The following is a 15,886-nucleotide window of genomic DNA, read 5'->3' as shown; positions in this document are numbered from 1 at the left end:
CGATCTAAATATGACTCTTAAGTACTGGGAAAGATGATTATTTTGAGCGTGCCTCCCAGGGTCTGCTACGAGGCTAAAGTTGGCTTCTTATTCGCGTTTTTCGTTCCACCTTAAATGGTGCTGCTCTGATGTTATATCTCTTCTTGTGCCGAAGAGCAGTCATACCTGACCCGTCTGGAATGACCACTGACAGACTTTATCCAGAAGCGACGGCACCACTCACAGTAGAATGACTGAGAAATACAGCATGACATGGGGAGGTAAGGGGCTCCCACAATCCATCTTTCCTCACATTACTGATTTTTTTCAATAGCATTTTGACCTTTTTTCACATTCAGATTTTTTTCACATTTAATAAAATCTTTTAATCAACAACATTAAGAAAACAAATGGAACATTTTTTGGAACAATAATTTAAAAAAAACTTTCAATGCCTTGGTTGTATACGTGTGCACACCCTTTATAAAGGGAGTTGCAACAGTGCTGAAATGTAAAGAGCATTTCTGTAGGGAAAACAGCATTTTTTCTGCCTTGATGTTAAGCTTAGAGAGTCTGTCTTTTAGAAATTCTATTTCTAAACACCTTGCACAGCCTCCCGACAGACTAACAAATATTTTTTGGAGAAATTGGCTCACACACTGGAAGACACTAACGTTTATCTACGTTAGAATATGTGAATAACAGTTTAACAGAAAACGTTTGTAATTGTGATTTTGTTAAAATTCAATAAATCGTCTATCAACAGTAAGAAAGTATAAGAAATTGTTTTATTTCATAAACTATAAGACAATTAAGAGAGTTTATAGGTCATATCCATCACTTATGTTCTTTTAACTCTAGTGTTCAGGATCCAAACCCAGGTGCGGACGGTTGTGTTTCTTGAATCTCTTGTAATCATCAAGAGTCGATGTGTAGTCCTTCAGTACTTTCTCGAGTTGTGCCATGGATATTTTATACGATCAATACTTGTCATCCTCTTTTGCATTTACCTTAACAAACGGAAAAAGTTCAAAGTGTGTTTATGGCTGTGCTTAACATTTACACGAGAGCAGTACAGGACACGCAGTGAGGAGTTCGTGAAGCTTTCAGTTTAGTGCGGAGTTCAGAAGGAGGATTCGCTCGCTGAATAATCTCTCAGGAAATCCGGGGTGAGATTCAACAGGTGTTTTCTGCAACAGCCAAGACAAGTGTGAAGCAATCTCTGGATTTCCTGAATTTGAACTAAATTATTAGTTCAAATAATTTAAGATTAAACAGAACTAAATGAGGTACATTTAAAACAGCAGCGCAACTCTGCAGCACGTCGAGTGTGCCTGCATTTAATTTTGTAAACTTGTCTCTCTCTGAACACGAGCAAAGAGTTCTAATTCAACAGAAGATTGCGATGTGAGTACTATAACATAAAGCACCTGGAGATGCCAGGGATTGAACCCGGGACCTCATACATGCGAAGCATGCGCTCTACCACTGAGCTACATCCCCTATGAAAAATTTTATGGAACAGACTTAGAGATGTGCAAATGCTCACTGATCACAATCCACCACTCACGAAGAATGCCTGCAGTTTCCCAGTTTCGCGTTTCTTCTACTACAGAGTAAATTCATAGGAATGAAGAAATAAGGAAGGAAAAATAATCGCATCGAAGCTTCAAGAGACTGGGCACAAATTAATCTGTTATTTTTGTATCCAGTTACATGGGCGACGGTGGTTGATTCCCAGACGGGGGAGTGCTTTTTTTCTACCTCCTTACTCGACTGTCTTTCAATTCTATTTTATTTGAAAGCTTTTTGCATCTTTTAAGTGCTCTTGATTAAACTATGCATAGAAAAACAGCAGTACTGATGATTTAACGTAAAAGGGTGAAACAACGCCCCGGCACAGGAATGGTAACAGGAAGGATCGTGTTCTTATTTAATATGTCCTTTTGAGATGTCTTGTCAATGCACACAGGCGGTAGAGCTGAATAATTTACTTTTAGTGGTGTTTTTAAACAAAGATGGAACACGTTCTTTCTATACCAGGAAGAAAGGAGCAGACTTGACCTTAAAGAGGCAAAAATGACACCTTATCAAAGCTAATATTAATTAAAATGACATCACAACAAAAGAGTGGAGCCTTGAGTGAATAAAGCCTTGAGTGGAGCCTTGAGTTTTCATTGGACGTCTGTGTCTCCATAACTTTGTAGGTGAGAGAGAGGATTGTGATAATTTCCAGGTGCTTCTCGGAAGTGCGTTGGTGGTACAGGTGCCTTCCAAATAATTAAGTCGTGTTTGAATCCCAGCCAGTACAAACCCAAATCTTTTCAAGATAATTTGTGGTCCGCTAACACATCTTTGGAAACACTACAACAGGTAACACCCCGTGTGAAACACCATGAACATCTGTTAAAGTTTTACATACTCTCACGTAAATAAACGTTAGTGTTTTCTGGCGTGTGAGCCAATTTCTCCAAAAAATATTTGTTAGTCTGTCGGGAGGCTGTGCAAGGTGTTAAGAAATATAATTTCTAAAAGACAGACTCCCTAAGCTTAACATCAAGGCAGAAAAAATGCTGTTTTCTCTACAGAAATGCTCTTTAAATTTCAGCATTGTTGCAACTCCCTTTATAAAGGGTGTGCACACGTATGGCATTGTACAACCAAGGCATTGAAAGTTTTTTTTAATTATTGTTCCAAAAAATGTTCCATTTGTTTTCTTTTTAATGTTTTTGATTAAAAGATTTAATTAAATGTGAAAAAAATCTGAATGTGAAAAAAGGTCAAAATGCTATTGAGAAAAATCAGTAATGTGAGGAAAGATGGATTGTGGGAGCCCCTTACCTACCCATGTCATGCTATATTTCTCACTCATTCTACTGGGAGTGGTGCCGTCGCTTCTGGATAAAGTCTGTCAGTGGTCATTCCAGACGGGTCGGGTAATGACTGCTCTTCCGCACAAGAGACACGTGACTTGCGAGGATCCCGACAGTGTCAACTTTCTTTCAGAGCCCGGATAACTCAGTCGGTAGAGCATCAAACTTTTAATCTGAGGGCCCAGGGTTCAAGTCCCTATTCAGGTGGTTGAACTGTTCTTAAGTCTATTGTGAATGTCATTCTAAATAGTCTTTTATCTTTCACTGTTCTAGCTGTACTGTGGTTATTTTAAATGTCCATTACTTGTATTTACAGTAGTGTATTTAGTGTTTCATTTCACAAACCAAAAATGTTCAAGTAGATCTTGTCACTCTACTCCACGTAATCATCTAAATTAAATCACAGTAGAGTACAGAACACGCAGTGAGGAGCTCACACAGTGAGTACTCTTGAATACGACAAGAGGAAAGGCACACTGCACATCAGTAGTATAAAGCGACACCTTTCGTAAAACTTTTGACAGGTACCACGCCCCCCTTTTCCAGCCAATGGTCGTCCACGGTGTTTGGTTGTCCCGCCCCTTGCCATCCAATGGCGTGTTGTTATTTGTGCATGTCCCGCCCCCTCAGGAGCCAATGGTGTGGGTCGGAACCCCCGCCTCCCCCCGGCCGGTCGTTCCGGAGCCTCAGGGTCCCAAAGCCCCAAGGCAGTGCATCCCTCGCTTTAGGTGTGTGCAGGTGTGTATTGGTTTGGAAGGGGACCATGTCTGCCGCGGGGTTGAGTGTGTTCTATTATAACCCTAGGAAATCGGGTAGTTACGGCGGCGCGGGGAGTCTGTTGCAGGCCGCAAGATCCTGGGGTGTGAGCTGCGCCAGCCGCGGCCGGGTGGCCCAGTGGTTGTCCGGCTGCACAAGCCGTGTCTCCAAAGCAGCAGGGGTGCAATCATGCACACACACACTGACTGCGTAAAGTCTCACGGAAAGAACTCGCAGGACAAACACCAGGTGAAATGTGAACCGCTTTATTTCAACAGGGGGTTTTCAAACACCGAAACAGCGCAGCCGCACTTTTTACACAAGTTACAGACTCCAGTTTGCAAGTATGTGAAATGTGAACCGCTTTATTTCAACAGTGGGTTTTCAAACACCGAAACAGCGCAGCAGCACTTTTTACACGTTACAGACTCCAGTTTGCATGTGAAATGTGAACCGCTTTATTTCAACAGGGGGTTTTCAAACAGTGAAACAACGCAGCACACATGCATTACCGGCTCCTGTTTGCATTCAACAATTAAATGTTGGTGCGGAAAATTAGTTCGCTACACATAACCACCACCCCAACATTGCTGAGAAACTTTGCAGCATCTGAAAAAGCATTCATAACCCCCTTCCGCTCCCCGTGTCTAAAGCCATGCGAACCACACTGGGCGATCCGATCTAGCAGAGCAAAAACATTTGCCTGCGTAATCAGCGGGATGGTGTTACCACAGGTTCTGAGCAAAACACGCTGTATTTTGGAATACACACTGTAGAACCCCTCAGGCTTCCTTTTCTGATCTGAAAACATCAGATCCGCAATAATTTCACTCAAGTTCTTGACATACACATCTATCTCTTTAACAAATTTAAGGACATTAGCATTTGACTCTTTGTTTTGCATATCAAGCTTTGTAGAGAGAAGTGTGTAAAGCACTCTTAGTAAGAATTCAGACGTATACATTCGAAATTCTTCATTCTTCGGACGATGGCGGTCCTCAATTATATTTTTTAGCAACTGTTTTATGCGCCGCTCAGTGTCATTTGTAATGGTGTACGAACCCAGACACCAGGCGGTGTACAGAACAGCCGATAAAATTCGGGCTAAACTGAGAGACTTATAAATATCTAAAGTGGCAAACGTCACGTCTTCAGACCCATCTGTGTAGCTGCCAGACAGGCATGTGTGACCCCGCTGCCCGGGATGGTCAATCAGACAGGCCGGGCAGTCATCAACCAGGACCCCCTTTAAACAGTGTTTGAAGATGCAATAAACTACTGCTTTCACAACCTGGGGCATAACATCGGGCTCATTAGGGACATAGGCATCAGCTTTATTAACATTTGGGCGAACACACAAGCATAGACACGAGACATTCACGTGTGCCGGTAGGCTGAAGATTGACCCGTCCACATCCTCTTTATTCTATTAAAGGAAAAAGAAAAGGAAGGCTTAACAAAATAGACATGCTTTGTACCTAAAATATTGAGCATTTAACGCGCTTGTGAGCTAAGGTTTTTCGTTAATATTTACCATTTGTAGCGTGGCATCATCGCTAGCACCCGGCAGTTCTTCAACATCTGGTACCCCAGCTGAACTCACACCCCCGCCGCTGTCACAGGGTGTAGAGGGTGGGGTTGGGTTTTGCTAAAAAGAAGATCAAGTATTAAAATGACATAGGCTAAGCACCGATACAAGTACGATCAGAAAAATATTTTAGCCGCCTACCTCTTGACTTTGTAGAGTAGCGGACCCCGTTGTTTCTTCACACAAAGAAGCCATCTCAGCACCTCTGCGGTGTCTGACAGCTCCAAGCACGCACTGCGACCCTGTCAGGCCGGAGCATTTAAGAATATGCGCCAATGGTGTAACACGCCTACATAACACAAGACATTTTTCAATTGGTTGTGATGACCCCCCCGATTTATCGAGCGCGAAAAGTATTCATACATCTGTTTATAAGTTTTAAAGTATTAACACACAATGCAAACACAAATGTTGTGTTTCCCCAGAAAATAAATTTTAAGTTTTCTCATTTACAAGCACACCATGTATTTCACGCAAAAATGTTCTTAACATTATTAAAAAATAAAACCTCAAAACATCAAGCTTGTTTTGTGAACACGTCCCTATAAAGAACAGATAAGTTTTCTTATAGCGTTAATAAAAAACATTTTGTTTGATAATATTCTTAGCGGTCTGTTGGTGAATCAAACACAGACAGCGCGACACATTTTCACCACGTTTAACAGCTATGAAATTTAGACACCGTTGTATGCCTTAAAATAATATAGATTTTTAATAATATAGATTTTAACATTATAACAGTCTAAAACGTTTTCTAAAATGTTTCTTAAAATAATTTCTACAGACCAGTACGTGCACCCCCAACGATACCTAAGATTAATGGTTTTATGGGGGGCCATGTGTGTTTCTTAGAAGAGAATGTTTATCGGTTTGGGTATAAGTACCAGAGGTTTAACAGGCGAAGTTTTAGCTGCATTCCAATTCCTACAGTCTCACGTTATCGCCTAACTCGTCAGAATGGATCACGCCGATCAATTTCAACAGTCTGAAGATATTCTATTTACAGACTTAACACTGCTCGACTTGGTAGACGAAGGCCAGGACTCCACGAATTTCAGCGGTATGTATATCCGGCTTTTTGTGAGACAATTACAACGTCACGATGCATGTCTCATGTTTGATATAGTTACAAAACGTTGTATAATATTTGTATACTAGACAATATTGAATTATTATAATGGAATTACCAGGGAGTTGCTCCATAATGTGGTCGTGACTGTGTGTATCTATTCATTTCCATTAGCCCCAAAAACCACAGCTGTAAAAAGGCCAGTTACCGCACAGTCCAACACTGGTGAGTATTTACGACAATGTTTTGAATAACACTTTACGACCATGTGAGTCTTAAAGACACCGGGGTATATACTCCACACCAAAACTCGTGTGTCTATTCCACAGACGCGGGAGAAGGGACAAGTCGCTACACATTTAAAAAAACTCGTTTGGGGTTTACAATCCCACCGCAAAACCTTGTGGAGACAGATGTTCACGCCATACCAGAGGGTGCGGGGCATATTATCAGATCGCCTGAGAGAAGAGGTCGGTATTATATAAAACATTCTTTTAGCATGGCCATTTAAACGTGTCTATAATAAAAAAAAAAACAACCGTTTTTTGGTAATTTGCGGTGTTGAGTTCTTTCACTAATGGTATTTTCCCACTCCGTGCAGACCCCGGACCTTCAAAAAATAAACTGCGACGCGCCAACACGTTAACTGGGTCAACGAGCTCAAAACGTCTGAAATCAACAAGCAAAGGTTAATATAATTTAAGCGTGGTCAAGATGTGTTATGATCCACTTACGGCAAACGTTGCTTCTTTTGTTAGGATGTTAATTCGCTGAAAGATCCTACATCGCGTAGTTTTCTGTTTGGGAGTGTTAAAAAACCTTATTTTAAAACTGCTTAGCTTTTAAAGTTAAAAGCGACTGGTCTGTGCAAGGGTCTACAGGCCGTTAACCACGCTCTAGTAGCGCCACCACAGCCGTAAAGGAAACCGGTGTAACAACATGTCCGGGTAACTTGTTCCATTCACCCGGAGCCCTGTGTGTAAGGATGCACCACATGTGTGGCGTTTTTATCATAGTTATCGTAGTTTTCTGATTTTGACAGTTTAGATTTCATTAATTGTTGTGTTGAAAAGTCTTTTATTTTTATCACCGTGTAGTTTTTTTGATTTTGAGATGTGGAGCATTGGCGTGGTAATAAAAAGTCTTTTATTTTTTCACACAGCCGCTGTATCGACGAGTGGTGAAACAAATGTGGCGGAAACGTCGGACCCCAAGGTGGTGACTGCATCGGAGACGGCTGTTAAGACGCTGACCAAAGCCAGACGTGTCAAGCCTGCGGAGAGAAATCATAACGTGCCTAAAGACTTTGTGTTGGGTGATGTGCTAGATTCAGTGCGCAGTATTACACAGTCACTATCAACGGCGATCACTAATGAGGTTGCCAAAAAACGAGCTTTAGAGCGTCTAAGAGCGGTTTTAGCCGGTGTACAGACCTTGTTTCCAAAACAGATCCAGGTTTTCACCGCTAACCTCTTTAGATATAATTTCTACAGAAGATGCCGCTCTAAACTCTGGATTTCAGACCATGATGATGATATTTCATACTTCATTGGTGCAAATCCCCGGTGATAAATGACTAAACATGCGGTCTAAAAAGTGCTTAAAAGACCGACCGCTTGCCAACCGCAAGCTTTTGTACATAAATAAAAGAATTAAACTGGCAAAAGCATGTTTGTTGTGTCGTCAAAGATTCAGAGAGAGGCATCAGATTTCCCAAGGGCCGCCCGAACCACGCAATGAGAATGCCATGGTAGAAAATAACTTAAGGCCCGAGGCTGTTGTAGCAGAACAGGATGTCGGTAACCGAGAACCGGTTGTATTGAACGATCTGAATCAGGTTGGTGGCGGTGCAGGGGCGAATAGAGACCCCTTAGTTTTCCTGGAGCGTATACGTAGTTATAACAGGTCTTATAATAATTTTAGAGCAACAGAGCACCATGAAGAATGTCATATGTACAGGCTATAGACGCTGTGCATGGTGCAGTCCAGAGAATATTGGATGAATTTTCTCCAAACATCGGGGCGAATGATTTTGTACAGCTGCGATTGACTGCGGGTGGTTTTAACAAACCCTTGTTCTCACGCAGGAGACACCCTGGAGAATTAAATGCTGCCGATTTTTTAAGCCACATCTCGGACCTCTTACAGAGCCACACAGAGGTTCTCACCGATGACAGCCTCCGCTTAGTGGTGACGATAGTTAGGAATATGCAGGGGGGTGCCCGCCGAAGATTTAAATCCGTTCTGTACAGCCGGGTAATTGCTCAGAAAAAAGCGCACCTTATCGACTTACATTACACGGGCGGTAATCTGTGTTTCGCCGGGTGTGTGTACGGTTTGTTGAATGAAGGTTGTACCGATAGGGAAATAATACAGAGCGCTAAACGAATGCACAAAGAGTTGGGTTTTCCAGAGAATCGGAAAATTAGTTTGTCAGACATAAAAATTTTGTACCACGACCAGGGTGATTGGAAATATTTTACAACGGGGCCCACACCACCAAATTCTAAAATACTTTTTGTTCTACTGCATGAAGAGCATTTTTATGGGGTTTTAAATATTAAAGCTTTTGTGGGGGCGGCGTATTTTTGCACTAACTGCCATGTGGCGTATAGCCACAAGAACGCACACGCCTGTGTTAAAGCTTGTAAAACCTGTTTAGATCCCCAGTGTTGCAAAATTGCAGAAATTCAGAATTGCCCGGCCTGTAAGGTCTTTTGTCGTAGCTCTCAGTGTTTGGCGAGACACTTGCGGAATGCGGCGACGGGTGTGAGTAAGTGTGAGCGCAGGGTCTTTTGTGAGAAATGTGGGGTTTATAACCTCGCAAGTCACAAATGTAAAGAGAAAATGTGCTCGCGTTGTAACAACGTGATCGACACCCCTGACACACATTTGTGCTACATACCGCCTTTGGACAACCCCAAAATTTCAAACAAGTACATTTTTTTCGACTTTGAATGCATGCAAGAAACGGGGAAACACATACCAAATTACGTCCACGCCCTTCATATTGACAATAAACGAAGCTGGGAATTTTATGGTGAAACTTGTCTAAAGGATTTTGTGTGTAAATTTATCGATAGACGTTTCAAAAACCATACGTTCATATCGCACAATGGCAAGGGATATGACAATTACCTAGTAATCAGACAGTTGTTAGCTGCAAAGATGGACGTTGAACTAATTAATCAGGGTGGTAAGATAATGTGTATGACCGTAAAAGCTCTGAACATCAGATTTATCGATTCTTTAAACGTTCTACCTATGAAATTAAGCAAACTGCCGGCCGCCGTGGGGTTCCCTGGGGCTAAGGGTCATTTTCCACACTTGATGAACACTTCAGAAAACCAAAATTATGACGGCTCGCTGCCGCTGCCAGAACTTTACGGCGTTAACTACATGCTGCCGAGCGAGAAAGCCGGGTTTTTGGTTTGGTATGAAGAATGCAGGGGAAGTGTGTTTAACTTACAGAGAGAGTTGAAACGTTACTGCCAGTTGGATGTGGCAATTCTAAGAGAAGGCTGTATCAGGTTTCGGGACGAGGTCATGAATATGACCAGACAGACACTCATGACTGAGTTAGGGGCCGCCTGTGTTGTCTGCATCGACCCCTTTCAGTTTGTGACCATCGCTAGTGTCTGCATGGCCATGTTCAGACTTATGTTTTTACAGGAAGAGACGATTGCGTTGCTACCCCATGAAAATTACCACCGCCAGCAAAAACTATTTTCTACACCCAGCATTCAATGGCTTACAGTGCCTTGCGAAAGTATTCGGCCCCCTTGAACTTTTCAACCTTTTGCCACATTTCAGGCTTCAAACATAAAGATATAAATTTTTTATTTTATGTGAAGAATCACCAACAATTGTGAAGTGGAACAAAATCTATTGGATTTTTGAAACTTTTTTAACTAATAAAAAAATGAAAAGTGGGGCGTGCAAAATTATTCGGCCCCTTTACTTTCAGTGCAGCAAACTCACTCCAGAAGTTCAGCGAGGATCTCTGAATGATCCAATGTTGTCCTAAATGACTGATGGTGATAAATAGAATCCACCTGTGTGTAATCAAGTCTCTGTATAAATGCACCTGCTCTGTGATAGTCTCAAGGTTCTGTTGAAAGCGCAGAGAGCATCATGAAGACCAAGGAACACACCAGGCAGGTCCGTAATACTGTTGTGGAGAAGTTTAAAGCCGGATTTGGATACAAAAAGATTTCCCAAGCTTCAAACATCCCAAGGAGCACTGTGCAAGCGATCATCTTGAAATGGAAGGAGTATCAGACCACTGCAAATCTACCAAGACCTGGCCGTCCCTCTAAACTTTCAGCTCAGACAAGGAGAAGACTGATCAGAGATGCAGCCAAGAGGCCCATGATCACTCTGGATGAACTGCAGAGAACTACAGCTGAGGTGGGAGAGTCTGTCCATAGGACAACAATCAGTCTTACACTGCACAAATCTGGCCTTTATGGAAGAGTGGCAAGAAGAAAGCCATTTCTCAAAGATATCCATAAAAAGTCTCGTCTAAAGTTTGCCACAAGCCACCTGGGAGACACCCCAAACATGTGGAAGAAGGTGCTCTGGTCAGATGAAACCAAAATCGAACTTTTTGGCCACAATGCAAAACGATATGTTTGGCGTAAAAGCAACACAGCTCATCACCCTCAACACACCATCCCCACTGTCAAACATGGTGGTGGCAGCATCATGGTTTGGGCCTGCTTTACTTCAGCAGGGACAGGGAAGATGGTTAAAATTGAGGGGAAGATGGATGCAGCCAAATACAGGACCATTCTGGATGAAAACCTGTTGGAGTCTGCAAAAGACCTGAAACTGGGACGGAGATTTATCTTCCAACAAGACAATGATCCCAAACATACAGCAAAATCTACAAAGGAATGGTTCACAAATAAACGTATCCAGGTGTTTGAATGGCCAAGACAAAGTCCAGACCTGAATCCAATCGAGAATCTGTGGAAAGAGCTGAAAACTGCTGTTCACAAACGCTCTCCATCCAACCTCACTGAGCTCGAGCTGTTTTGCAAGGAAGAATGGGCAAGAATTTCAGTCTCTCGATGTGCAAAACTGATAGAGACATACCCCAAGCGACTTGCAGCTGTAATCGCAGCAAAAGGTGGCTCTACAAAGTATTAACGCAAGGGGGCCGAATAATTTTGCACGCCCCACTTTTCATTTTTTTTATTAGTTAAAAAAGTTTCAAAAATCCAATAGATTTCGTTCCACTTCACAATTGTGTCCCACTTGTTGGTGATTCTTCACATAAAATAAAAAATTTATATCTTTATGTTTGAAGCCTGAAATGTGGCAAAAGGTTGAAAAGTTCAAGGGGGCCGAATACTTTCGCAAGGCACTGTATGTACATCGAACACACAGAGCCCGTTAAAATCCAACACGCGTTAACCACGGCCGGTGAGTTCAAGGTTGGCCCATATTTTCTGGATGGTTATGCTGTAATTGACGGAGTGCCGACAGCCTTTGAGTTCAACGGTTGCTTTTTTCACGGTTGTAGCGTTTGTTATTGTAAAAACAATTTTAAACGATTTTAATCCGCTGACAAACACTACTTTTGGTTGGTTGTACAGAAAGACGATGGTGAAAATTAATTTTCTCAAAATGAGAGGTTTTAACGTGCGTGTTTTGTGGGAGCACGAGTTCAGAGACATGCTTGTTGAAAATGGAGACTTGGGTAAATTTCTAACAGCGGGTCGCTTTTTGGGGGGAGAACAAATGAGATTTGTTTGCATTACACAGCGCAGCCCAGTGAAAAAATCCATTACTATGATTTCACCAGTCTGTATCCATTTGTGAACAGAACTAAAAAATACCCACTGGGGCACCCCCGAATAATTTATAAGAACTTTGGAGATTTAAAACAATATTTCGGTTTAGCAAAGGTGAAAGTTTACCCACCCAGATGTTTGTACTTTCCAGTTCTTCCAACCAAAATTGACAAAAAAACTGTCAACACTGTCGTACATGTGGTGAAACAAAACAGACCACCCCCTGTGAGCACGGTGATGAAGATCGCGCCTTGACTGGTGTCTGGTGCGCCCCTGAATTATGGCCTTAGATCTGGGGTATAGAGTGGGTAAAATTTATGAAATTTGACATTTCGAAAAGTCCTCACACAATCTTTTTACCGACTACATCAAACTGCATCTGAAAGGGAAACAGGAAGCTTTGGGGTTTCCAGAGGGGTGTACAGATGTCGCGAAACAACAAAGATATATCAGCGAATATTATGAAAAAGAGGATGTCCGGCTGGACCCCGGCAACATTAAAAAGAATCCGGCCAAAAGACAGCTTTCAAAAATTGCCTTGAACAGTTTGTGGGGGAAGTATGGACAAAGAGACAATTTACCACAGACCACCATTGTGAGAAACCCCGATGAATTGTTCGGGTACTTATTTACGCCATATCATGAGGTGTCAGCCTGCGAGTTTATCAATGAAAACACAGCCTGTGTTACGTGGAAACACTAAACACCACTATACAGGCCATTCAAACACTAACATTTTCATCGCTAGCTTTACAACCGCCTATGCCCGCTGGGAGTTATACAATCTGCTACACGCTTTGCAAGGCCACTGTCTGTACCACGAGACAGATTCGGTTATCTTTGTGAGCCGGGAGGGTGAGTGGAATCCGGAACTGGGTGACTACTTGGGTGAGCTGACCAGCGAAATAGCTGCTGGACAACACATCACCGAGTTTGTATCAACAGGACCCAAGTCGTACGGGTACAAACTGTCTGGAGGGAAAGCCTGTTTAAAGGTAAAAGGCATTACGCTCAATGTGAACAATTGTGAAAAAGTTAACTTTAAGAGTCTGCGGGACTTGGTTTTTGACTATGGCGTTAACCCTTATGCAGAGTGCCGGGAATTTAAACACATTTCTATTCAACAGCCGATGATCGTGCGTGTTAAAAAGGATTGGCGCAGTGAGACCCGGACCTTAAAGAAAACCCAGAAGGTGGTGTACGACAAGCGGGTGCTGCAAGAAAATTTGACATCGTTGCCCTACGGATATTAACACGATGGATGTCAGGTTAAAACACCCTTTTTCATGCATTTTTTCCTGACCCTCGAATTGCGGTAAAAGTTATTTTATAAAACAGCTCTTGGAGAACAGTGATACTGTTATGACTCGTAAACCCGAAAACATAGTCTGGTGTTACAGCTGCTGGCAACCTCTATCCGCTGAGTTGCTTGTGAAATTTCCATACATTCAGTTTATAGAAGGGCTACCGACGTCTTTTTCCGATGACCAGCTACTGCCACCGGATAGAGTAAATTTGATTATAGTTGATGATTTGATGGAGTCTGCGTGTGAAAATAATGAGATAGAAAAAGCTTTTACAAAATACATACACCACTGAAACCTCAGCATCATGTATATCGTCCAAAATGTGTTTTGTCAAGGCCGGAAACGTAGAACCATAGCATTAAATACAAAGTACATGGTGCTGTTTAAAAACCCTAGAGATAAACTACAGATTACAACCCTGTCACGGCATATGTATCCCGGTAAAGCCAGATTTTTTGGAAGCGTTTGATGACGCTACTAAAAAACCTTTCGGTTACTTGTTGGTGGATTTAAATGCCGACACCCCAGATGACTATCGCTTGTGAACAGGACTTTTCCCCCCAGATGTACCCGTGGCTTATGTATTTAAAGAATCTAAAAGTCGGTGATCTCGCAACCACAGACTCAGTCAAAAAAACACGTTCGGGCCATCGTCATGGCTTCACGCGTTCGGAGAAACCTGACACTTACATTTTCTGGTAAAAGCCAGCCCCAGTCACCAGAAAGCTATTCTCTGTGGGGCTTCAGATGATCTTGTACAGGCAATAGCTAAGCCTGCCAAGCAGTTTGGGACCCTGAAGAGAAAGCATAAGCTTTTAAAGACTTTGAGTCAAAGGGGTCTTTCTCTTAAAAGAAAGAGACTCTTGGTGAACCAGTCCGGCAGTTTTATCGGGACACTGTTGAGTATTGTAGTACCATTGATTACGGAGCTTCTACAACACTGATAATGGACCACACTGAAAAAAAATGTACCTTGTACCTCAAAAACAGCTCAATCAACTCCTAGACTGGTCCGGCAAAGAAACCGATGTGAGAAAAATAACAACCCGCAGGTTGGATGACGAAATGAGAGACATTTTTCAGAACTCGCATCTGCCTGAATATGAAAACGTGAAATTATATAATCAGCTGTTACAACGGTATTTGACATTAGTATGCCAGGAAGTTTCTGAAGAGGGGACTTTAACTGTTGTACGACCCGAAAATGCACCCACCGATCTATCACACGCATCACCACAACAGCCGTCATCGACCGACGCTGATTTTGGGTATATTTTAGACAGTGCGTCTCAGTGGTTCCAGAGAAATGCCGAGATATTGTTAAAGATTATGGCACACAATAAACCGTTAATAGCTGGGAATTAAAGAAAATTTGTGTACAAAGGGGCACCCGTTGAGGGCTCTCACATGATTGATCTTGTCAGGGCTCTCACACAACAGCAATCAGTTGAAGCCGGTAAGAAGCTAAAAGATTGGGATGTGTTCACAGGGGCAATGGCCGAAATCAACGTACCGGGCACCTTGCTAGCCAATGCTGGTAACTGAGAGCTACTAAAACTCAAGTCTGCCCCACTGTGGTGTGCAGCGTCTGTCAAAACTTTAAAACCCCATGTCCCACCCCCTTTTCAACCAATGGTGTTGTTATAGGGTGGATGTCCCTCCTTCCCCCACAGAGCAGTAGTGTGATAGAGAGGTTTAACCAAACTATTAAAACAAAAATGTGGAGGTACCTGACACACAAAAACACCTTTCGATATATCGATCTGTCTGATCTTATTTACTTTTATAATCATAGTTACCACATAACTATTAAACGACCCACGGCTTCTGTTACGACTGATAACTCCCTTGAGATGTGGAGAACCGTCTATGGCGAACACTTTAAGCGAAAACCGTCAAAGTTTTAATTTAATGTAGGTGATCATGTGCGGGTGTCCAAAATAAAAGGGAATGTTTGAGAAGGGGTATGAACAGACCTTCACAGATGAAATTTTCATTGTCAAAGAGCGGACCCCGGCTCTGAGACTCTATTACAAACTGCAGGACTACGCAGGCGATGACATTAAGGGCTCTTTCTACGCAGAACAGCTACAGAAGATAAACCCCAATTCTGAGAGCGTCTATCGCATCCAAAAGATTAAAGCAGCCAGGGGGCGTGAAAAAAAACAAACAGATTTTGGTAAAGTGGCGCAGATAGAGCGATAAATTCAATAGTTGGGTAAAGGCTTCCGAGGTCAAAGAAATATAGAGGTGCTGAAAAATGAACCCCAATGTCTTCTAGGTTACGCTGGCCAGTAATTCATCCTCAAAAATGTTTCCAAAGAACACCAGCGCGTGCTTCACAGAGCATCTGGCAAAGGCGATTGACCTGGACAGGAGCTGGGAAGTGGGTCTGGTCGAGCTGCACTATCCGCATACGCTAAACACGTTTGATCAAGATGAAGATTTTCTGTCCATATAGTCTAATCGCTGATGAACATGTACCTTACCTAGAGGGTACAACTGCAACATCG

General features: G+C 42.5%; 1 protein-coding gene and 1 non-coding gene across 2 annotated transcripts in view; both read right to left on the bottom strand.

Moving 5' to 3' along the window:
- Positions 1-1,410: 1,410 nt before the first annotated feature.
- On the bottom strand, positions 1,411-1,482 carry trnaa-cgc (transfer RNA alanine (anticodon CGC)). Its single transcript has one exon. It is a non-coding gene; the product is annotated as a tRNA-Ala (tRNA).
- A 2,376-nt stretch (positions 1,483-3,858) lies between these two features.
- LOC148669906 (uncharacterized) overlaps positions 3,859-15,886 on the bottom strand; it is a 45,694-nt gene continuing 33,666 nt past the window's right edge. The window contains exons 2-5 of the mRNA XM_088631008.1: positions 6,384-6,422; positions 5,338-5,438; positions 5,143-5,256; positions 3,859-4,605 (exon numbers count right to left, since the gene is read on the bottom strand). Of these exons, the coding sequence (XP_088487134.1) occupies positions 4,144-4,605; positions 5,143-5,256; positions 5,338-5,438; positions 6,384-6,422 (716 nt within the window). The 3' untranslated portion in view covers positions 3,859-4,143. The remainder of the gene's footprint in view (positions 4,606-5,142; positions 5,257-5,337; positions 5,439-6,383; positions 6,423-15,886) is intronic.

The sequence above is a fragment of the Lepisosteus platostomus genome, chromosome 5 (genome assembly GCF_059453375.1).
Source record: "Lepisosteus platostomus isolate fLepPlt1 chromosome 5, fLepPlt1.hap1, whole genome shotgun sequence".
Taxonomy (NCBI): Eukaryota; Metazoa; Chordata; class Actinopteri; order Semionotiformes; family Lepisosteidae; genus Lepisosteus; species Lepisosteus platostomus.
This window is presented reverse-complemented; position numbering and strand designations above follow the sequence as displayed.